The 22,493-nt window shown below is 29.8% G+C and overlaps 5 protein-coding genes across 10 annotated transcripts; 2 read left to right on the top strand and 3 right to left on the bottom strand.

The window, feature by feature from the left end:
• Positions 1–169: 169 nt before the first annotated feature.
• Positions 170–5,327, bottom strand: ValRS (Valyl-tRNA synthetase). Its single transcript, XM_076618323.1, has 18 exons — positions 4,972–5,327; positions 4,640–4,813; positions 4,431–4,558; positions 4,113–4,277; positions 3,846–4,047; positions 3,477–3,765; positions 3,285–3,409; positions 3,066–3,211; positions 2,785–2,989; positions 2,555–2,725; positions 2,344–2,465; positions 2,171–2,279; positions 1,821–2,099; positions 1,419–1,751; positions 1,192–1,344; positions 903–1,106; positions 550–825; positions 170–458 (listed from the first exon to the last, which is right to left on the bottom strand). The coding sequence occupies exons 1-18, from the start codon at positions 5,137–5,139 to the stop codon at positions 243–245; spliced, it is 3,465 nt and encodes a 1,154-aa protein (XP_076474438.1). The 5' UTR covers positions 5,140–5,327; the 3' UTR covers positions 170–242.
• Positions 5,328–6,062: 735 nt separating this feature from the next.
• Nup133 (nuclear pore complex protein Nup133) lies at positions 6,063–11,961 on the top strand. The gene is made up of 19 exons (XM_033333558.2): positions 6,063–6,446; positions 6,538–6,877; positions 6,941–7,258; positions 7,365–7,535; positions 7,594–7,723; positions 7,794–7,970; positions 8,038–8,197; positions 8,268–8,439; positions 8,500–8,659; positions 8,734–8,846; positions 8,916–9,022; positions 9,099–9,315; positions 9,400–9,543; positions 9,635–9,836; positions 9,904–10,063; positions 10,136–10,331; positions 10,406–10,600; positions 10,676–10,898; positions 10,993–11,961. The coding sequence occupies exons 1-19, from the start codon at positions 6,352–6,354 to the stop codon at positions 11,124–11,126; spliced, it is 3,414 nt and encodes a 1,137-aa protein (XP_033189449.1). The 5' UTR covers positions 6,063–6,351; the 3' UTR covers positions 11,127–11,961.
• LOC117156496 (uncharacterized) lies at positions 10,963–15,107 on the bottom strand. Of its 4 annotated transcripts, none has more exons than XM_076618077.1 (14): positions 15,062–15,107; positions 14,302–14,488; positions 13,959–14,218; positions 13,728–13,898; positions 13,505–13,663; positions 13,240–13,407; positions 12,996–13,174; positions 12,690–12,913; positions 12,476–12,618; positions 12,206–12,406; positions 12,007–12,132; positions 11,757–11,908; positions 11,476–11,677; positions 10,963–11,411 (listed from the first exon to the last, which is right to left on the bottom strand). In XM_076618077.1, exons 1-14 carry the CDS (start codon positions 15,105–15,107, stop codon positions 11,266–11,268), a joined length of 2,364 nt encoding a protein of 787 aa, XP_076474192.1. In that variant the 3' UTR covers positions 10,963–11,265. The 4 variants fall into 4 exon arrangements, with proteins under 4 accessions (XP_076474192.1, XP_076474194.1, XP_076474193.1 ...); XM_076618079.1 differs by having other exon boundaries at positions 13,505–13,648; XM_076618078.1 differs by lacking the exon at positions 15,062–15,107 and adding an exon at positions 14,585–14,763.
• Positions 15,108–15,122: 15 nt separating this feature from the next.
• LOC117156495 (uncharacterized) lies at positions 15,123–19,869 on the top strand. Of its 2 annotated transcripts, none has more exons than XM_033333559.2 (15): positions 15,123–15,227; positions 15,420–15,469; positions 15,549–15,744; positions 15,818–15,983; positions 16,054–16,226; positions 16,289–16,453; positions 16,526–16,689; positions 16,768–17,111; positions 17,200–17,308; positions 17,400–17,672; positions 17,745–17,945; positions 18,023–18,178; positions 18,260–18,411; positions 19,115–19,328; positions 19,412–19,869. In XM_033333559.2, exons 2-15 carry the CDS (start codon positions 15,430–15,432, stop codon positions 19,546–19,548), a joined length of 2,490 nt encoding a protein of 829 aa, XP_033189450.1. In that variant the 5' UTR covers positions 15,123–15,227; positions 15,420–15,429; the 3' UTR covers positions 19,549–19,869. The 2 variants fall into 2 exon arrangements, with proteins under 2 accessions (XP_033189450.1, XP_033189451.1); XM_033333560.2 differs by having other exon boundaries at positions 15,158–15,227; positions 15,383–15,469.
• Positions 19,601–22,069, bottom strand: LOC117156498 (RCC1-like G exchanging factor-like protein). Of its 2 annotated transcripts, XM_076618081.1 has the most exons (9): positions 21,958–22,068; positions 21,688–21,873; positions 21,270–21,530; positions 20,884–21,172; positions 20,637–20,809; positions 20,381–20,542; positions 20,180–20,307; positions 19,987–20,118; positions 19,601–19,921 (listed from the first exon to the last, which is right to left on the bottom strand). In XM_076618081.1, exons 2-9 carry the CDS (start codon positions 21,794–21,796, stop codon positions 19,844–19,846), a joined length of 1,332 nt encoding a protein of 443 aa, XP_076474196.1. In that variant the 5' UTR covers positions 21,797–21,873; positions 21,958–22,068; the 3' UTR covers positions 19,601–19,843. The 2 variants fall into 2 exon arrangements, with proteins under 2 accessions (XP_076474196.1, XP_033189454.2); XM_033333563.2 differs by having other exon boundaries at positions 21,688–22,069.
• Positions 22,070–22,493: the final 424 nt, after the last annotated feature.

Raw genomic sequence — 22,493 nt, 5'->3', positions numbered from 1 at the left:
TTCTTTTGTAATGCTAGAATTATTCACGCTTCCTACATCGTTAATTTTATTTTATAAAATACTAATTTAAAAAATTGCTAATTGATCTTCTAAATAAGTCTATCTTTTTGATCTCTAGATGCTACTTTAATTTACAAAAGTATTTATCGATAAATAAAAATAACAGACGTTTGATAAAATATAATTTAATAAATAAGAAAGTAATGTGATAGTGAAATTATGACACCTAAATAATTTAAGTGTTACATTGCACGTAGCGCTGATAACGCATCAGTGATTCGTCGCAATTCTCCTTCATTATTTTTCAGCTTTTCTTTGTTATTATTTTGTACATCGAATGGTACTTTAACGTTATAATCAGGAACTTCCATAGCTTGTTTGGTTTTACGAATAGTATCTATTAATTGCTCCTCCTTCTTGCTAAGTTTCTCTAGTTCTTTCTTTGGATCAATTAAACCCTTGAACACGTACAAATTTTATAATTAAACCCAACTGCTATATATTAACATTAGCTTTTTAATTTATCTTAGTAATAATAATTATTTTTACCTTCAATAGTAGATGTACTTGAACTTTATCTGTGACAGTAATGATAGCACATCCTGTTGGTGGTTCCTCCATATTAAGTTTAGAATAAGCAAGGGTTTCTATCAATAATCTATATTCCAGAAGCTTTTCTTTCAAGTTATTACTACTACATACAAGAAATGCTTCAGTCTTTATTTTGTTCGGTAAGTTATACGTTGCACGCGCTGATCGAATATTCTTTATTACTTTGTTGGCAAAATCAACGTCTTTCTCTATTTCTTCGTTTCTCCAATCACACTATAAATCGATCATACAATCATATACTTTTATGTATACAGAAGTTGTGACAAATGAAACAAAAAATATGCTAATACCTCTGATACTTCTGGATATGGACTAACGCAAACACTGGGATAAAGCTGCTTCTTGCGAGGTAAACGTTGATAAAGTTCTTCCGTTATAAATGGCATGAAGGGACTTAACAACCTCAATCCTACATCTAGCGTCTTAAATAAGACTCTTCTTGCTGCATACTGTCTCTTGTTATTATTACCTTGAAAGACTGGTTTCAAATACTCCTAAATAGTAATACATACTAATAATATAATAATTGTATAAGAAAATTATGAATTAAGAAACTTAAATATATAATTATATACAAACCAAGTAAACATCACATAAATCATACAACCAAAGATTATAGCAGGCAGTAGTGGCAGTTGGAAAATCATATTGTGCCATTGCTTCGTCACAGATTTTTACTGCACAACTTACACGAGAGAGCATCCAAGAGTCTATATTTGTTTCACAATGTAGCTAATGATACAAAAATCGATATTTTTATCTAAGTGTATTGATTTTTTATACTGATTTATTGGAATATTATTTACCTGTTTCCTACTGTTATTGTGATCGTGTATTTTACAACCACACTGAGGTAATATTTTACCTTCTTCAACACGAAACATAGATCGTTCTTGTTCACTGTAAGATGCCACATGTTTATACCAACGATGTAAATGAGGATAGTTTCTTAAATCAGTACCCAATCTGGTAAAATATTGGTGAACTTTTGTGTCAATTTGTGAAGGGTTATATCCATCTAAATAAGGATAGTCTGCCAAGTAATTATTTAACGCATCTTGCACGCAGTTTTCTTTTAAAGTGTTTTGATACCAATCATTATCACCTATCATATTATCATTGCGGACATCATTAATTGTCTACAATAAAGAAAATGGTAACAATTTTGAAAACCTTCTATGATTAAGAATGTTAAAATTAAGTTTTACCGATTGAACGTCTTCATCATAATCGAAATTAGAGTCTAGGTACATGAGAGAGAATTTCGTCGCATTCCATATTTTATTACAGAAAAATCGATATCCTTGTACGCGAAGAATATCAAGATTAATATCGCGACCTTGCATGGTGTAAGCGCAAAGTGCAAACCTTAAAGCATCGGTCCCACACTCAGGAATTCCTTGTGGATAGTCACGTTTTTGTCCCTCTATAGCATATTTAAGTTCTTTTGGATCCAAATTTGAATCCATCAGTTGTTTATGAAGATTCTAAATGAAAGTAATTAGCTAACAAATAACCTCGCCAAAGTGAAAAAAGAAATGGCAGATAAAATGTATACCTCCAATGATATCCCATTAATCACATCCATAGGATCTATAACATTTCCCAACGATTTGCTCATTTTCCTTCCATGAGCATCTCGTACCATAGCATGCAAATATACTTCTCTGTAAAAGCATTCTTTTAGATGTATGATTATGAAAAATTAAATATAAGAATAAAAATATGTACCTAAACGGTAATTTCCCTAATAACTTTTGACCCAAAAAGACCATCCTGGCTACCCAGAAAAATAAGATATCATGTCCAGTTTCTAGTAATGTACCAGGATAAAATGCTTCAAGTTCTTCTGTCTAAAGTATAATTATTTTATTTTAATATTAAACAATGAAACTAACTAGTACATAAGTAAGTTAGTGAAAGAAATAATTTGTATGTATACCTTATCTGGCCATCCAAATATCGAGAATGGAAAGAGACCTGAAGAGAACCATGTATCCAGTACGTCAGGATCTTGCTCAATAATAATATTATCTACATTTGTACCTAACTGCTTTGCAGCTTTTTCCTTAGCTTCATTTTCTGAATGTGCACTCACCCAATAATCATCTAACTAAAGAATATGAATTTGTATGATAAGTGCAAAGAAACTTAATTTGATATTTCAATTACCTTTATGTTTTCGGGTATATTAATTATTTTGACACAATAAGCAGGAATACGATGACCCCACCATAATTGACGAGATATACACCAATCTCTTATATTTTCCATCCAATGATACCAAATTTTCTTGTACTGATCAGGAATAATTTTTAGTTCACCGGATTTCACTGCATCCATTGCTTTTGCAGCCATTTCACTACATTTTACGTACCTAATAATAAAAACGATAAATGTAATTTATTCTATTATGTGTTTTAATGATTATAAATGTGTAACTATTAAACTACCATTGAGGCTTCATCAAAGGTTCAACAACGTCTTTAGATCTACTACATATTGGCACTACCATAGGATTGTCCTTGATTTCAATGAACAAATTTCTTGCAGTTAATTCTTTTATTATAGCTGTTCTGGCATGGAATCGTTTCATTCCCTGAACAAACAAAACATGTTAAAGATGTCAATTCATTTTTAAATCAAAAAATAAAACATGATGTATAATATACTGTAAATTGTCCATAATCTCCAATAATATTTCCATTATCGTCGAAGATAGTAATAAATGGTAAATTATATCTCTTTCCCACTTCATAATCATTAGGATCATGAGCTGGTGTAATCTTTACAGCACCTGTAAAAAAAGAATTTTAAATTAACATTGCTTTAGTAAGATTTCTTATTAGATTAGTAGTACTGACCTGTTCCAAATTCCATTTCAACAAATTCATCAGGTATAATTGGTAACTTTCTGTCACAAAATGGATGTTGTACATATTTTCCAATTAAATGAGCATATCTAGTATCTTTTGGATGAACAGCAACAGCTGTATCCCCAAGCATCGTTTCAATACGGGTGGTAGCTACTATTATTTTCTCTTCAGAACCTATCACTTTATAGGCGAATAATACTAAAACTCCAAATTCTATTTTTTCTTGATATCCAGGAATTGAAAGCAATGTCCGACCAGTTAATTCAAGTTTATCAACCTACATAAAGTAAATGTTAAATTCAGAAAAAAACAATCGTAAAGTTAATGGTCATTTGCTATTTGGTCAAAGATATTTACTTCTATATCGGATATAGCGCTTTTTAATGTGCATGACCAATTGACTAATCTATTGCTTCTATAAATTACACCTTCATCGTGCAACCTTATAAATGCTTCTGTAACAGCATAACATAATTTTGGATCCATAGTAAAACAAACCCTGTCCCAATCAAATGATCCTCCCAGTTTCTTCAACTGCAAGTAAATTCTGTTTCCTTTTCTAAAATGTATAATATATATAGATGTGCCATATATTTACATTATACGTAATCTATTTAAACATACTCTTCTTTCCATTTCCAAACTTTTTCTATGAAATTTTCTCTTCCTATATCATGACGTGTCTTCTTTTCCTCTCTCCAAAGTTTCTTTTCAACCACCACTTGAGTAGCAATACCTGCATGATCGCAACCTGGATTCCACAGTGTTGTACGTCCTTTCATACGATTCCTTGTAAATTAGAAAAAATTTTTACACAAGATTATTATCTACAAATGATTACATTACAATACTTGAGCAAAACAAGTTATATTGCATTACATTTCCACGCAATCAACTACATATTTCTATACAGTTTATACTATAGTTCAGGTATTATTTTACCATCTTGTAATAGCATCTTCTACAGCATTAGTTAAAGCATGTCCAAGATGAAGAAATCCAGTTACATTAGGAGGAGGTATCACCATGACAAACTTTCCTTTAGGATTTAATTGCAATATATTTTTTCTCTGCATATAAAAATTATAAAATGAGACAAAGAAAGCAAGCTCTGGACTGATTCTTTATTAAAATATGTTTCTGTTACATACACCATATTCTGGCTTAAAGAAACCTTCCTTTTCCCACCATGCATACCATGCAGCTTCAACATATTTTGGACTGTATGCATCAGGCATCGCACATGTAGTATCTTTCTTATCTCCCAAAGGTGTATTTACCATGTATATAGCTGATTCTTTGCATTCCTTTTTCTTTTCAATTTTCTGAAAAGTAAAAACATTTTGAAAATTAAAAACAGAAACAAAACTTTTTTGTTAACGAAAAGGTTACGAATTGCGTAACAAAAAAAAGAAGGCCATATGGATAATATGAAACTTAATAATTGAAAATAGGCGAAGGTAAAAGATTTTAATAATCTTACTTCGTTCTTTTCTTTTACTTTTGGAGCTTTGTCACTTTCTTTCTTTTCCTGTTTCTGTTTGAACTTCTCTAATTTTGCCTGTTTTTTCGCCTCCTTCTGTAATTGTTTCGCACTCTTCTGCGGGGTTTCAGTTTCCCCGTTTATTTCCTCAGTTTTCATATCAACCATCCTGCCAATTTTAATTTACGTTCTTTCTGAACATTCAATTACTGTAACATGAATCGACTGACGACACACTTTCAAAAATTGTAACATCAACCACGCACTTTCTCCACACTACCTATTAACAGGAGACTGCAGCCAATTCATTGTTGTAACCACATACCGCACGTACGTACCCAACAAAGTACGTGTATTTATTCATACTTATTCTGTTGCATTTCTTTCGATAAACACAAGGTGGCACGGAGATAAAAATTAAGTTGCAGTTCTAGATTATAGTTTTATTCAAAGGAATAGAAATAAAAAACCTAAAATCCCTAAACGTATTGACCATGGAGCACGACCATATAAACAGGTCCCAACTCTTATTTACTAAAACCAGAGATGAAATTCTCTCTTCAGAGAAAACCGTCCGAAAATTGAGTCGTAAAAAATTAACATGGAAGACAACAAAGCTTTCGTTCTTGTGAGGTAGCAAATGCCTTTGTCTCTATCTGAGACATTCATAACTTGCCATGCATTCTTGTCTTCAATATTGATTTTCACGGTTTTCCCTAGGATGTAGTATATGAATGTCGAGATCTGTTTATGAAATCGTATGGAGATTATTCGAAACATTTATAGCTATGTAAGGTCATGGCACTTTCTAACAAAAAATATTAATTGAAACTCAAGTAACATAGCAAACCGTTACGTACAGGTGTACTTAAAATAAATAAAATGAAACGCTACAAATGGATATATTATTATTATTTCCTATGTTCATGGTACGCCAAATGCTTATATCTGGTAAAATTTCTAATCAACCATATTTCTCCCTAGATTTCGATCACATGGTTTTATTTATTTTTCCTAACTCAACTTATTCGACAATATATGAAATTATACATAAAATTTAGAATGTTCAATGAGAAATAGAGAAGCGAGTAAACCATCTATTTCATTTAATGAATTATCAGTTGTGTATATTTATTGTAAATTTTACTTTATATTGAAAAGTTTCGTTAAACACTGTTAGTGTCTGCGTTTATTTAACTCTATCATTTATTGTTCGTGCCAAGCACATGTAATCGTTTTACCGGTTCATGCATATGAAAAAATAACCTATATAATATTGTATACATAGAGAAATTAGTGAAAAATTGTTATGCAATTTAGAATATTAATTGATAAACCGGTTTCTTTGATGTCAAATTTTTAAACAAAGAACAAACTATAATGGATCGTACGAGTATAGGAAATTCACTAGGAAGAAATTTGACGTCTCCGCGAAAACGCATGTCAATCGTTCAATCCTTAAGAAAAAATAATTCGTTAGTTTTTTATAAATATTACAAATTCAGATTAATGGAACTTTGCTTATAAATTAGTATTTCTATGGATCTGCCTTATCTTTTTTTGTAGAGCGATAAGTGTATCCGGACGATCGAATCAGTCAGTGCAGATAATATGTAAAACGCCGAACCATGTTGTAGAAAGTTTCGGATCCTCCTTGCCTGTACTTGTTACGGAAGCTTTAACATTTGTAGATAGAAACACAGCTGTTAGCGTTAATATTTCAATAGATGGTTGGGCTTGGCTTGTATGTGGTCGTAGACTGCTTGTGTGGCAATGTAAGGCCACTATCCATGATTCAAAACAAAGGAGAACTTTTAAGAGCCAATGCAGAGAGTTATTGTTGCCTCAAAGTGATTTAGCTCACAAAGCAGGATGCATAGCTGTGTGGTTGCCTCCAGGCCATCAGGTATTTAAATTAAGCATTAACTAAAAATTATTATTATTAACATCTAATTTTTAAAATCATTAGGTGCCTAGTTGCATGGCTGTTTCTCCTGAAGGTATTGTACGGTTCTGGGTTAGCGTTGCCCATGAAGGATCTTCTGTAGAAACAAGTGCAGAACTTGCTGGGCAAGAAGTTGATTGTCTTACTTATATTCCTGGTCATGGTTGTATTTTAGCTACAACCACATGCACAGTAGCATTGTTACAACCACAGTTTGTAGGTGGTAAGAATAGTATCAACTGTCAGGTTCTTAGAACAAGTCAAGGATGGCTAGGTGGTATAGGAAGAAGAATGACTTCTCTTATATTTGGAGCTATACCTCAATCTCCAGTCACAGAAACTGTAAACTTTACATAATTATATATATATATATATATATAACTACATTTTTAATAACAGATATAATACAAAAAATATAAAATACAGCAAATGTGTTTTTGTTTCATAGAAATTAGTAAAAGTTACTTGCACAACCTTAGGAGATAGAGGATCAAGGGTTCTTATTTTAGCTGGCTCATCTTTGCAATATTGGTCTTTCCCGCATAATGAGCAAGAGAAGATGGAGTTTGATGAAGATATTGGGTACATTATTTCACAAACTTTCCAACGAGAGATTTGGGTATGTAGAATGTTGTACATATAAAGAGTATTATGTTCATTCATTTATTTTATTTTAGAAATCAAGTGCATGCAACCCACAAAATATGGAAACCTGGTTGATTGATATGCAACCATGTAATGAAGGAATAGTTTTTTTAATGGCAGCCCATTGTGCTGATGCATCACCTCTTATTGAATTTGCACTTGGTAATAATTGAAAAAATTTAGATTCACTTTATTATACTTTTATTACACAAAATAATCAAATATGTCGTAGGTTTGATACAGCTATCTGGTATAACGTTAGCAAATACATTTAAATGGTTTATACCAGTTAAAATTGATTCCATTTCGTATTATAATGATGTTGAATCAACTTTAGTTTCTTACCATTTTATACTACATGGTTGGGAAGCCATTATATACAATCAGTATGAAGTGCTTGTTGTGAACTGTAAGTTAAAATTTATTGTAGGATTTTATGTAGAATTCTTTTATAGTGTTAAATAAAAACATTTTAGGTATATCCGAGCACGAGCAAGATAAGATAGATTTAGTGCGAGGCGGAGAAGATAGTATTCTTGGTGGTGCACTATGTTCAGGAACTCCAGTTTTATTTACTAAGAATTTCGGATTAGTTTCCGTCATACCGTCGGATTTTATATCGCAAGATTTTAATTTGTTCGTTTTTTTTTACATACACCTTAAAAGCAAATAATTTTATTAAGAATAAAATCAATAAATTTTTTAGGAGTTATACGGACAATGTTAATACAAGTGTGGATTATAATTATCGACCTAGTTCAGCTGCACAAAATTTTAATAGTCTTATCAGTAATGAAGAAGTTCAAGATATGTATTACAGTTCTGATTGTGCTACACAATTGCGTGCTGCATTTCTCCTTAGTTTACGGCAAAGTGAGGTAAATTTGTTTTACATCGTTTTAAGGTCAATAGTTGTTAACATAATCATTCTATTGCAGGCTCAGTGTGAAGATATTTTATTACAACTCTTTCCTTTGCAAGAAGAACCAGTAATGGATATAGATGCTAATCTCGACACACTGATTTTAAAAGTTGCTAGAGATCTGATAGATGATTATCCAGCAAATGATCCACGTTGGTCAAATCACAGAGATTTGTGTAATTAAATTTTATATATTTCGTATTTAAATACAAATGTTTGCGCAAATTTCAATAATCATATATTGTTATAGCTATGACGATAAATGCAGTCACTTCTATGCAAATACCTAATCAACTAGAAGGGAAGCAGAAAGCCATAGATTTATTTACAACATTTCTAAAAGAACATGATCTATGGAACAGAGTAAGTTTATTCATCATAATATTATAATTAAATGTATAATACATATGAATATAATATTGTTTGTTTCAGTTCTGTGCTGTTACTTATAGAGGACTAATTATGTCTACACCACACGTTCTTGCAGAATATGCAGAAAAGATAGTTGCGGCACTAACTATATATAATCTCCAGAACAAGTAAATTTTTTCAATATGTATTTTTGTATATGAGCTTTCTTTCTATGGATAAATTGTCATTTTTGTTTATTTCAAGGTATACAGATATTATAGATACTATAATAGAACAAACTTTAAGCCCTGAAGCTTACATATCTGACGAATTAACAGCACGTGATATATTTTATCGTCAAGTCAGTACTGTACATCGTTTTCTTCCTACTTTAGTAAACAATGCATCAGAAGTAACTCAGTCTGAAAGACCCATCCAACAAGTAGCACATTATATTATGCAAGTAAACGCTATATTATTAGTAAGTATATACCTAATACGACTTTAGTAATAAAACAGAAAAAATAATGTTAAAGTACAATTGTTAAATACATGCTGCTAATAGAGTATCCTGCATGAAGTGGTGAAATACCGGCAACATAATGCTGAACGATTTATTCCTACGAGATGTTCGAACGGAATAACTGAGTATCTTCCATGGACAGCTGCAGTTGGAAAACATGGGTTAAGAAATTGTCTCAACACAATGGTTAATATTTATATATTATAACTTTTCATAGCAAAAATAAGAAAATCATTATTAGAGAAAGATTTCTTCAGTATTTAATTTTTTATTTCAGTATAATGTAACTCTCAAGCATGGCATAACTGGAAGCAACGATTCAACAGTGAGAAATGAATTATATGAACAATTAGTAAGTTATATAGACTTAATATTAGATGGCCGAAAATGTCATTTAGAAAGTGTTAAGGGTACAGAAAAGTTTGAAATACTTTTGAAGCAATACGAAACAGATCGAATGAATCTAATTCAACCTTTAAGTATGTATTCTTTGTTAATTATAATTTATGTCGATAGAACTAGATATTCATACTAAATAATTTGCAGTAAAGGAAGAACAATACGATAGTGCTGCAATGTTAGCTGAAAAGTATTGCGATTTTGCGTCCCTGATACAGATATGCGAATTAACTAACAATAAAAGCCAACTGGATGGATATATGAAAAAATTTGCAGCTCAAGATTTCGTAGGATTTTTATTCTCATGGTAAGCTTCTTTTATAGACAATAATATAGGAACAAATATCTTCATTTGTATTATAATATTTTTTTATCATAGGTATGTGAAAGATGGTCGCCAGGGTCAGTTAGTAGAGAAATGTAGACGCGGAGGTACCATTGAATTGTCAGAAAAGTTGGCAGAACATCCAACTCTATCATGGGTACAATCTGCTCTCACGGACGATTTACGCTTTGCTGCTAATACGCTTTATTCTTTAGCAATTCAAGAAAGTGAATTAGTGACACGTAAGAAGGTACACACTCGTTATATTCTATGTTTTAAGCTATTTAAATATTTTTATTTATGAACTACTCATCTTTTTTACAGTCCATACTTTCTTTAGCAAAATTGGCCCTTCTTGCTTCGGATGATTTAGAAGAAGAAGTGAAAGACTGTGTAAAAAGAATCAATAATGAATTAGCGCTAGTAGCTTATCAAGAGGAATTACCAACTCAAGTACTTACTACATATGGTTATGATGTAGAAAAATTACAAGTATTTACACCGACTGAATTAATTACGGTACTTCATTCGACTATAAAATACATTTATTTTATAAAACACTTGATATAAATATCACATATATAATTGATGTAGTTGTACACATCTGAGGATAATATTGATGCAAATGAGTACGACTTCAAGAAAGCTCTTGATTTGCTTGAGTATGTGGAGCAAGAAGATGAAAAAGTGTCATTGAAATTGCAAATTTGGGCACGAGCTGCTAAACGGGATCAGTGGGATACCCTAGGAAAGAATCCTGAACAACAAGTACAAGAAACAATATTTTTCAAATTAATGGACCTTGCACATTTTACTGGTACCTTATTAATTTTCGATTTAAAAAAATAATTTAATTATTTAAGTTAAGTAATATATACCAATAAAATATATTCTGTTTTATTTATAACAAGGTGATCAAGTAAACGAATTTCTTCCACCAGTTGATATGCTTTTGGTAGAACCTGAATTGGGAGATCTTGCTGCATCGAGTAATTTTCAATTCCTCATCAAATTTGTGTATGAGTATGCATATAGCAATTATTAATCTACCTGAACAATTGTAAGTAAAGACAAAATTTGTATTTTTCTAAGTAATAAATAAATTTCTACGCAATATAATAGTATAAATTTTATAGTAAAAAATTTTATAAGTATCCACAGAAAAACTTGAAATATAATAAATTTCACATGAATACTCGAAATACAAATAAGGCTGAAATATTTAATGAGATCAATACTGCATTTTTATCCGCAGAATTATCATAATGAACATTTTGCTGATTCGTTCTTATGATATATCTTACTTGATCCGGTGTTTTACAGTCTATTTCTGAAATTTTTATTATATTAAAAAAACTTTGCTAGATGTATTATTCGTAATAGCTAATAGTTACCTGCACATTTATATAAAGAAGTTACGTTTTGCGTACGAAGATAAAAATTAGGACAAGACGAAGTACTAGTACATTTAAAGTGATCAGTTAATGTAACTTCTTTGTAACCAGATAATTCTGCACATTGTAAATTTTGTTTATCATTAGGTTCAAATCCTACCCATATACAGGCATTCATTGTACCATAGCCAAAGGTATGAATCTGAAAAATTAATATTATACTAAGAATGAAAAGCAAAGTAACGATATTTGTAAAATAGTCCGTTTTTTTAAATACAAACCGTAACTATTATCTTTTTCATATTTCGTTTCCAGTGTGAATGTATTCTGTAAGTAATAGATTTTGAAGGACTAATATAATCCTCCCATTGGGGAATGACATTTTTATTCATATTTACATCTGCAATTGTCGCAGGTCGTAGTGTTCGTGGAACTAAAAATGTACAGAGAGAAAGAGAGAAGAAAATAAATATTTTACATTTAAAATTTTATGATATATATCAATATGATTACTTAAGTAGTAAAACGTACTTCTCGATACGTATTGAGTAATAGTGTCAATATTGGAATTTTTTATTATATAATCTTCCTCCCATAAAGTAAATGATTCAAATAAATTTTCGTTATATGGGGATACATAATATACAAAATGAACTTCTGAAAAGTTAATGGAAAAAGAGATTATTGAAATTAACCTTTTGTAATTCATGTTTTAAATTTATATATTTACCTGGATGAGTGTGTTTTAGTTGACGCAATAATATTATTACTGATTCTTTCTCATTATTGGACATGTGAGCTAATGGAATTAAGAGTATAACTACCTGACCAAAATTTCCAATTATTTGATTTTTGTAATTGTACTCCCAAGTTCTTTTCAAGTAAATAGATACCGTTTCCAAAACTCGGGAATAATTAAATTTCGTAGGCCCTATAAATATATTATTCACCATCACATAAAAGAAAGTAATAAATATTTTTATGAAACAATCAATCTTACACGTTGTATTAGTAAAATTGTTTAATGCTTGAAACGCAATTGATGGACTGTTTGTAACATTTAACAACCATTCTCCTGAAGTACCATGTATTATTCCCATTTTTGATCCATACATTGATACATCCAAATCTTGTATAAGAGTTCTAAAACATACAGAGTTGTAGAAATAAAAGTATGAAATACAATATGAAATATGATATACACTGTAGCTTACGAAAGAAAGTCTACTGTATATTCTATTGTCCATGCACCATCGAATACAATCAGTGCTTCTACTTGAGGTTGATTTATTTGATGACAAGGTAATTTAGGGAACAAATGATTCCTTGCATAAGAATAAAATTTTTCAATTGCAATATCAACCAGTTGTTGCAATGCTTCAGGAGAAATATACGCAATGCTTTTACGATAAGCTAACATCTGAGCTATGGCATAAGTCTTACAAACGATATTTGCAAATTAAAATATAGGATAATATAGATATAAATATACTATAATTTCATTGATAATTATAAGTAACCTGTTCATTTAAAATAGTCTTTGGCACTGCATATAAAAAGGCTTGTGCTCGATCGCAAGCTTTCACATTTGCATTAAACGTGACACCTTCATATGAGTAATACATTTCCAAAATTTGACTAAGTCGGAGGCTGTAAAAGTCCTGAATCCAGGTTGGTAAATAAGTTGCAATAATCATCCCTGAAAAATTTTACACATAAATATTTGATAGATATTTAAAAATACAGAAGATATCGTTAATTTACCATCAATGCCTCCTATTAATTCAGCTCGAGTTGCATCAAAATTGTTATGTAAACTTGTAAGATAATAAATTGTCGGACGCATTATACTTTGCCAGAATCCTGTTGCACCGAGAGTCATATTATTTGCTAGTAAAGGTCCTTGGTACACAACCATTTCCGCTAATTCGCCTAATTAAACAGGATCTTCGGTACATTAATACCACATAACACATGTATATCATTATATAGTATGTAATGTAAAGTATAACATAACAATATTTTATACCTGCAATTGTTGCCAACCATATATTATCAATTTTCATAGATGAAACATTTAAAGTATTGTACCACATAAGTGGTTTATAAATCGCTCGACTTCTTGGAAGAACAAAATCGACCTCTTCTTCATTAAATTGTAAACTATATGTATCTGTAGAATTCATTTCTAATGTAAAAGGAACATTATCAAATGAAACTTTACGATAAAAACAAGTATAATGATGTTATACCTGAAGGAGGTATATCCAAACTTGCGATTAATTGATTTACAGCAACATTTTGATGTTGGAGAGATGCAGCAATTGCTCCTATAATTGCACCAGGAGTAATAGTACCATATTGTGTTAGAACCACTCCTTGTTGTCTTGGACAATTCCATGTATCATTAAACATAGTATTACCTGAATAATAATTTTTTATTCTTATTACTTTAAATATCTTCTTCCCTTTTTAATAATTACCTGTTAGTTTTTCTATGATATGACTACATGATTTATGTTTGCTTTTATTGTAAGGTTCCAAAATTGTATTTGAAACAGCTTCATGAAGCATACATCGCTCTTCTTGTGAAAGTATATGAACTGGCAAAGCTTTTGTATTTCCTGGAACTAATTCTTTTATCAATTCATGTTTAATATGTTGTGTTCCAGTCCCACTGAATGGAAGTACATCTTCTGTAACTTGAATATTCTGTTGATATTCAACACCATCGAACTTAAATCTGTAATTTATAAAATATATTTACTATTTTGCAATAAAACAAACAGATATTAATAATTAGATGTTACTAATAATTAGATTGACCTGTGTAATATTGATGAAGACATTATTCTCATATCTGTTATTGAATAAGATTGTTTTTCCATCTTCTGTATGATGTCTACTAATATACGCAAGTTCAATGGAAGTCGGGGATTTAATATTCCATTATTTCTATAACATTCTCTGAGTGATTTTGGTATAGTTGTTTGCGACCATATTAATTGTAATTCTATTATGTAAAAAAATGCTTAGTATAAAATTATAATTTTACAACTAATGTATTTTACAACTAATATATATATTAATATATATTGTAACAACTTACCGCACCATATTATCAATAATACAATTTTATTAAATGCCATAATTACATTATTAAAAAGCCATACTATATTATTGAAAATCTAACATTTACACTTTGTTCATATCTATTTGAATCTTATAATGATTCACTGACATGTACAAATCAAAAAAACTCATCGTCTATTTGATACTTGATAAGATAATCATAAGTAGAAACACCTAGATTTTTTTAATGAAATTCTTAAGTTTACAAAGAGATTTTTAATTATTAACAATTCTAGTCGGCTATTATACTATAAATATTAATTTAAATTTAAATTAGGAAGGAATTATTATATTGCTTTAATAAAAATTTATTTATTTGTATAATAAAATATACTAATATTTAATTTTTAAAGAATGTAATATATACAAACAATAATAGACAAAATTATATAATTAATTTAATTATTCAATTAATTATTGATTGACTCTATTTGTTTTGGAATTTTGAAAATACCTGTTTTAGTAAAGATACCTGTAATAAAGTTGGAGTTGTTACTCATGTATTATCTTATCTAATAGGTATCATGATATCTTTGGATAGGTGTGGTATATTGCTTTGCTGAACAGAGTTGGAAAGATATCATACATTCTGTATTGGAAGTAACTGAAAATCATTTGCGGTAAGTATTTTATAATTTCCTAAATGTAATTTCATTGTTTTATAGCTGTTTCTTCAAGTATAAAATATATTTAGCTAAATACAATATATTCATATATATTTTTATATTAGCTTGTATTACTTTGTGGTAATCAATATAATGATATTAAATTATAGGAAGTTAATATTAATTTCACATTTTATACAAATCCAGTTGCAGTAAAATGGCAAAATTTTGGTATTTTCTTATCTTTATCACTTTAAGTAAGTACTTTTTATCAATAAATTATAAAGTCCAAAGCAATATAGCTTGTTACAAAATTTTATTGTTGTTTATTTTTAGCTGTACGTGCACAAGAGAATGCAGCTCGAAATCTTTCACCATCTCTTCGAGAATGTTATGACAACAAATATCTTTTGGAAAGAGATAATAGACTGCCGCACACTTTAAATACGTTCATTGCGATACTTCGTAAAATTGAAAATACAGAAGGTCTTAATATGGATCTGAGAAGTTTATCTGTTGCACTTCTGCATCGGTAAGTTCAATATATGCTTTAGAGAAATAGTAATATTGAGTAAAGAGATAATTTTATTGATTCTGATTTACAGTTTTCGACAAGATGGTATTGCTCCGAATCCTGCTATTCCTAATCAAGATGGAATATCACCCTTTGCACCAATTGCTCATCAATTTTATCGTTTTGCTCAAACTCTACGTCTTATACCAGGAGATGCCCTCACGTTTCCTAATAATAGTATCACAGATGTTGAAAGGGTATGTATGTAATTTAGACTGTCATATTATTTTGTATATATTTCCCTAATAGTTAACTATTGCATTGCAGTGTACATTACACTTTATGTTATCAAGTAGTATTGAAATTTTTCAAAGAGGGGACGAAACAAAAGTTTGTAGACTTGCTGATACGTACAGATATCCGAGGGATATTAAAAATAACGATAAGGCAATGATTAAAAATACTGCTAATGATGTAGAAACTTTATCATCTGATGAAATGTAAGTAGAAAAAGTCCGCATAATGTAATTGATATCAGAAATAAAATATAATTTTTATACAGAAAAAGTATGACTAACGGGAGAAATGAAGGTAACAATGTTACGGTTGATCCAAACTCGCGATACCCAGAAGTACCGCCTAATCATCCAGATAGTGCACGGTATAGAGGTACAGAACCACTATCTCTTAGTGAATGCCCTGTAGAAAATGGTGTTGTAAAAACTCCGTAAGTTAATAATTTATTGAAACAATTAGATGAATTTAATTCATTATTTCATTAAAATATATACGTTTTTAGATGGGGTACAACTTCGTTTGGCTTAGTACTAGCTGGAATAGCTGCAGCTACACAACCAGAAACAACCAGACTTCCCGAGTTGCTATCAGCGGATGTTTTAAAAAAGAACAATTCAGATGTAATGGATCGATCTTTAGAAAACAAGTGGCTTGCGACTCTAGCTGGTAATATTAATTTTTTGAGATATAAATCATTAATAAATTATTCTATAAAATACATGATATTCATTATTGAAATTATAGGAGATTTGGCAGAAGTAGCTTTAAGGCAAGGCCCTAAAAATAAAGATATCAAACTTAATGTTGGATTAAATGGCCATTGGAATTCCACTGCTTTGCCACGATGGTATTTCTTGAATTCTAACAGTAATTATGAGATGACAACAGCAGAAATCAGAGGAGATTTAGATGGCTTAATTTTGGCCAATGAAACTGGCAAATGGTATTCTAGAATACCTAATTTGAGGCTTTCACAAATTTTTGACATGTACTATAGTCCAGTAGGATTCTTTGACTCATCTATTAGAGCATGCAATCGGAGAACACTGTTCACATCTGTTGCACCAAATGAAACATTGGTTGCACAGGTAAGTTAATTTTATATCTCAATATTAAAATGTTTAATTAGTTTATAAAACAAACATTTTTTGTTATTGTTAATATTCATTTTTTCAGACATATAGTGCTTCTATATTGTTAGAGGATCTAGCACACGCAACGCTTGAATATCCGATAATTGAAAAATTGTCAGTACAAGCAGTAAACGAATTAGTGAAATATGTGCGTAAGTATTAGAGATGAAATTTCATATAAACGATTCAGATATATTTGTTAGATTAAACATAAAAGATTTATTTGATATAATATTTTTATAGCTTCATCCATGAATAAAGATCTTTCATGTACTGACACGGATAAATTATGTAGTTTCAATCAAATGTCTGTCGATTTAACGATTATTTTGGACACAAATTGGGAATTCTCCATAATAAAACCTATTCTTGCACATTTATTGGAAAACATAAACATAAATCAATTTAATTCCAACTTTACATTAATAAATGGTCGAGATGGAACACCAATGATTAATAGTACTTCTAACATTTTGGATTTCCACGCCTATAATTCATCTCACTACTATGGAAATAGTATGTACTAAACATAAATTAGTAATAAGTGATAAATTACAACAAAATTCGCTGTGAAATGATCTTTTTCAGGCACTCGTGGTTTTGATTTAGCTAAGTCGCTCAAAGAATTGGAAGCATATCTAAAGAATAAACTGAATGCCGAACGTGCTCGTGGTGTTGGTGGAGCACGTTCTGATATTGTTTTAATTGTTCCATATATTTCTGATATATCTAAAAATGACAAGCAATATTGCTTGCAAACTATATTGCGAATACGAGAATATATTCCAGGTAAAATTTTATATCACTACAATAAACTTTTGAATTAGATGAATACTTGTATAGTTTATTATTAATTATTCTTTCAGATACTATCATACTTTTTATGGCCTCATCCAAAGATCCGTGGTCCGATCTAGTACAAAATCATATGACAGATTTATTCTCTATTAGTACTTCTATTGGTAAAGACACAGAAGAAGCTTTAGAACCAATAACCAACATAGTTTCAAGAATGAAGCAAGGTAAACAAAGAAATATCAAACTGACATTAAACTTTTCATATATAAATTAAAAGAATGACCATGGTGTAAAATTTGTTATAGTTCCCAAGCGTTTATTTAATTCCCAGTGTGGATCAGATTATATTTCATCTGGATCTTTGAATTCATATGATGATTATATTGTACCAAATGGTATTAGTTTTTATAAATTACATCCCAATTACTTTTTTAACCATAATACAGCAATAGTAAAAGTAAGTTCCTTTCTTTTTAAATATTATTAGTTATTCTATACTATATATACACAACTCGCGAAATCTAAAGACGAAAATCTAGAATAACAAAATTGCGTTGGAGACCTTATTTTCAAGAAAATCAACTTTACAAACTTTTCGAGTATACTATGTATAGTATTGGTAACTGGTGGTACAAGCGGAAAAGGGGTGATTCTACGCCAAAAAAGAAGTCGAAAATATAGAATAAAAATTCTTTTTTTAATTTCTTTTTAAATCTACAGTGAGATCCGTTATAACGAGACGTGATAAAGTGCACGCGTACCGAGCGAAAATTCAGTTGATTTTCTCGAAAATAAAAATTTTTATTCTATATTTTCGACTTCTTTTTTCGCATAGAATCACCCCCTTTCCGCTTATACCACCAGTTACCAACCACCCTGTATATATATATATATATATATCACGTATAAGCGTAATTTCTGGCTGAACAAGAGACAATGGACAAGGGGTTATTCTACATACAAAAATAAATCGAAAAAACACAATAAAATTTTATTGTTTAAGGTTTCCTTTTGTGGAAAATAGAGTTCTGTTATTCTTGATTTTGTCTTATTTTGAGGTATAAAATTTCTTTCGACTTTACTTTATTTGGAATTTAGGACCACGGTATATACTATAGTAATATTATTAATATTATATCATTATAAGTAATTATTTTCAGATCCAGGGCTCCGAATCAGATAATTTAGTTGTGTGCTCATCACGAGCACCATTATACGCCAATGCAACAGAATCATCAAAATCATGTGCATCAATATCCAATGATGTACATAGTATTACAGTTTCTTGTGCTGATGCTACTTTCATTCGTGATTGTCCACCACTATATATATCAGTAGCTTCAAACTCCACAAGTATTTCTTATAAATGTACTGGTAAGTACATTGACTCATTTTAAATTAAAATGACACAAAAATAATTTAATTGATGTTGATGATAAATAACATTTCCTTTTTAGATCCACGAGTTTGCAAAATTCCTACTATGATAAAATACACTATATCTTACGAAAACATGGTGTGTGCCAATGAAGCAATTAGATTTACATTTAATATTTCTATTTTGATGATAGTTTTAGTTGTATTAAATATGTAACAATTGGCAAATTTTATATATAAATTTAATGAAATGACTAATCATATGAAAGTTTTTGAAACAAGCTTTAAGTGATGAAGGAAGATTTTATATCGAATATGTCCGTTTTTAAATAACGACATTCTACATAAAGATATGCGTTCATTATTTATCAATTAGATTTTTGCAATATATCATAATATAAAAAGCAATTAGCTACATATACAATGTTTTTACACAACAGATTAAAATAACAATTTGTATATAAGTTTTATAAATAGTATATTACCTCTTATAACAGAAAATATACTATGCTTCAAATAAAAGGTTTACAAAGAGTAACTGTATGATCTATTCCACAGGCTACCTTTTTTACTTGTGCTCCTACAGTTACCTATAATACAAATTATCGTTCTTTATTACTATACTATTTTTTAATGACAAATATAATTTCTTTACCTTCAGTGGAAAATACTGGTCTTTCAAATCTCCTAATCCTAAAGACCCAAATTTGTTACAACCCCACATATACAAATCACCTGTATTCGTCAAAGCTGCAAGATGACTCATGCCACAAAATATCTTTACCACCTAGAAAAAAAATATATTATAATAACCTAATAAATATTCTATAACCTTAGAGTGAACTTACTTTTGTATTCTTCTGGTATGCATTATTTCCAAAAAGTACAGATGGAATTTTAATTGGTTGTTGAGATTTTTTGACTTCAGGACCAAAACCAAGAATACCATAACCCCATACATAAACTTCACCTGTATCTAATAAATTCATATATACAAATTGTATGATGCATGATTATAAAAATAATTAAACAATTGGATAAATACTTACTATTTAAAATCATGCAAAAGCAACCACCACAGGCAATGTCTACAATATGACCTAATTTTTTCAATGCACTTAACTCTGTAGCTATGTTTATCTGTTGATTTTCACCTTCCATAAGTAACTGTGCATATTCAGAATTACCCCAACCAAATACATTTCCTTTATCTGTAACCATGTGTTCAAATAACTGTATAATATCTTGTTACTGTCTATTTTTACTCAAAATAAGACTGTATTAATACATGAATATTGCAGATACCGCTGAGTGCTAATACACAATCTGCAACGCATGCAACTTTTATAATATGTTGGCCAGCCAAATCTCCTTTCACCAAACTTGGTCTATGCTCATTTCGATAATGTGCCAATCCAGTTTGTCCATCTGCACCCCAACCAAACGTATACACTTCACCGGATTCTGTCAAGAGTATGCTATCATATAGCAGTAAGGAAGAATTCTCAAATATTGTAATGAACTATATGTAAAGTATTAAGAATTTCCATACCTATGATCTTGACCAGCTGTTACAGCTTTTATCTTTTTTTCCTTAATATTAGGTATATGATGGACAACTCTACTATTCTCATAATTTTCATTTAATATTATAGGGCGACCACATTGTCCATATGCGTTATTTCCTAATGTGAATACACCTTCATTTGTTAATACCAACAAATGTGCTCTTCCAGCTGACATATCTAGGACTTTAGTAGAATAATCTTTAATTGGTAAATTAATAGGTCTTGGTTCAGTTATTAATCCATTTGGGAATTTTTTATCTTTTTCATTGAAACCTAGTAGCATATTAAAAATTATATTTTAATATGAAAAGATATTTTTGATGAATTTATTGCTAAAAATAAAAGATGGCTTAAATCATAATTTTCTTACCAAGCTGGGAATCTGTATTTATTCCACTCCCATATAAAATATTTTTATCTTTGGATTTTACTGCAAAAGCAGTAAACCCATAACCACAAGTTATGTCTATTACCTCATGCTTTTCTCCAAAAGCTAATCTTTTAGGTCTCGGAATATAAGAAATACCATTTTCAAAAATCGTTGTTTTTAACGTACCAAGAGCACCATGTTCTGCCAAACCCCAAACATATATTCTATGTTCTCTTTCGTTACTTATTGGATACTGAAAAACTATATATCATAAATTAATAATTATTAACAAAAAAGAAAAGGAGTGTGTGCATATATGTATGCAGCACTTTCTCATTGATAAATATTTATGTTTAGAAATTTGTGTTCCATATTTTGTACATTTTATTTAAATTTTTCTTATAGTTATTTTCTTTACCTGGCAAAGGTTTTGAAAGTGGTATTTTATTCTTGGTTTTACTAAATTCTATAATTCTGTTCGGTTGTTGTACATTTTTTTTCAAACTTGTTTTTATTGTGTTCAACATGTTTGTAGCCGTTTACTGCTTAAGAAATTTTACAGATGTGTCATAAGCATCAAAAGTTAATGATTCGGATAAATTTCCTTGAATGATCAAGTTATCAATTTTTCGATAAATTTAATAAATTATAAAGCGTGTTTATTTTCAATAATCTTCTGAATACCGACTTGTATACTCTGTGAAACTTGTTAATAGCATAGATTTGATTTTCTCGTTGTTTTCCAATTTCCTTCTCACTACAGAATTAAAGGTTCTATCTCATGTGTAGCGATTACCGGCGAAGTATTGTATGTCAACGACATTTAAACGCGCATAACTTGAATAATGAAATCATTAATTCATGTTTCATGAAAAAAATTGTAATGCATGTACTATTATCGTATTATATTATAGAATATAAAAACAATAAAAAATGAAATAATTTGGACGAAATTGAAATATTTATTATATTACATTGAATTTGTTCCTTCATTTTTACTAAAATGTTTAGTTTATGATAAAACGTTATTCCGAATTTTGATTAATGATACGATAACTGCTTTAAAATATGCAAATGGATAAATAATGGATAGGATATTTAGTTGGCAAAGAATTTGTGTAACATTCAAACAAGTAGAGATAATAAAAATGTGGTATGAAAAGGAATAAAAATCAGGAGAATTGTGATCAGCATGTTCCTATGGATAAGGATGAAAGGATAGTA

This window comes from Bombus vancouverensis, chromosome 4 (genome assembly GCF_051014615.1).
Source record: "Bombus vancouverensis nearcticus chromosome 4, iyBomVanc1_principal, whole genome shotgun sequence".
Taxonomy (NCBI): Eukaryota; Metazoa; Arthropoda; class Insecta; order Hymenoptera; family Apidae; genus Bombus; species Bombus vancouverensis.
This window is presented reverse-complemented; position numbering and strand designations above follow the sequence as displayed.

Coding starts and splice junctions, on each gene's coding strand:
- LOC117156495 (XM_033333559.2), top strand. CDS start 15,430: ATGGCAAAATTTTGGTATTTTCTTATCTTTATCACTTTAA. Junction 16,454..16,525: donor AATGGTGTTGTAAAAACTCC/GTAAGTTAATAA, acceptor ATACGTTTTTAG/ATGGGGTACAACTTCGTTTG. Junction 18,179..18,259: donor AGTTTCAAGAATGAAGCAAG/GTAAACAAAGAA, acceptor AATTTGTTATAG/TTCCCAAGCGTTTATTTAAT.
- ValRS (XM_076618323.1), bottom strand. CDS start 5,139: ATGGTTGATATGAAAACTGAGGAAATAAACGGGGAAACTGAAACCCCG. Junction 4,278..4,430: donor GAAGATGCTATTACAAGATG/GTAAAATAATAC, acceptor CTAATTTACAAG/GAATCGTATGAAAGGACGTA. Junction 2,726..2,784: donor ATATACCCGAAAACATAAAG/GTAATTGAAATA, acceptor CATATTCTTTAG/TTAGATGATTATTGGGTGAG.
- LOC117156496 (XM_076618077.1), bottom strand. CDS start 15,107: ATGAGTAACAACTCCAACTTTATTACAGGTATCTTTACTAAAACAG. Junction 13,899..13,958: donor TATCATAGAAAAACTAACAG/GTAATTATTAAA, acceptor ATTATTATTCAG/GTAATACTATGTTTAATGAT. Junction 11,412..11,475: donor TTCTTTATATAAATGTGCAG/GTAACTATTAGC, acceptor TAAAAATTTCAG/AAATAGACTGTAAAACACCG.
- LOC117156498 (XM_033333563.2), bottom strand. CDS start 21,796: ATGTTGAACACAATAAAAACAAGTTTGAAAAAAAATGTACAACAACCG. Junction 21,173..21,269: donor AAATACAGATTCCCAGCTTG/GTAAGAAAATTA, acceptor ATATGCTACTAG/GTTTCAATGAAAAAGATAAA. Junction 20,810..20,883: donor ACAGCTGGTCAAGATCATAG/GTATGGAAATTC, acceptor GCTATATGATAG/CATACTCTTGACAGAATCCG.
- Nup133 (XM_033333558.2), top strand. CDS start 6,352: ATGGATCGTACGAGTATAGGAAATTCACTAGGAAGAAATTTGACGTCT. Junction 7,536..7,593: donor CTTTCCAACGAGAGATTTGG/GTATGTAGAATG, acceptor ATTTTATTTTAG/AAATCAAGTGCATGCAACCC. Junction 10,064..10,135: donor GTAGGATTTTTATTCTCATG/GTAAGCTTCTTT, acceptor TTTTTATCATAG/GTATGTGAAAGATGGTCGCC.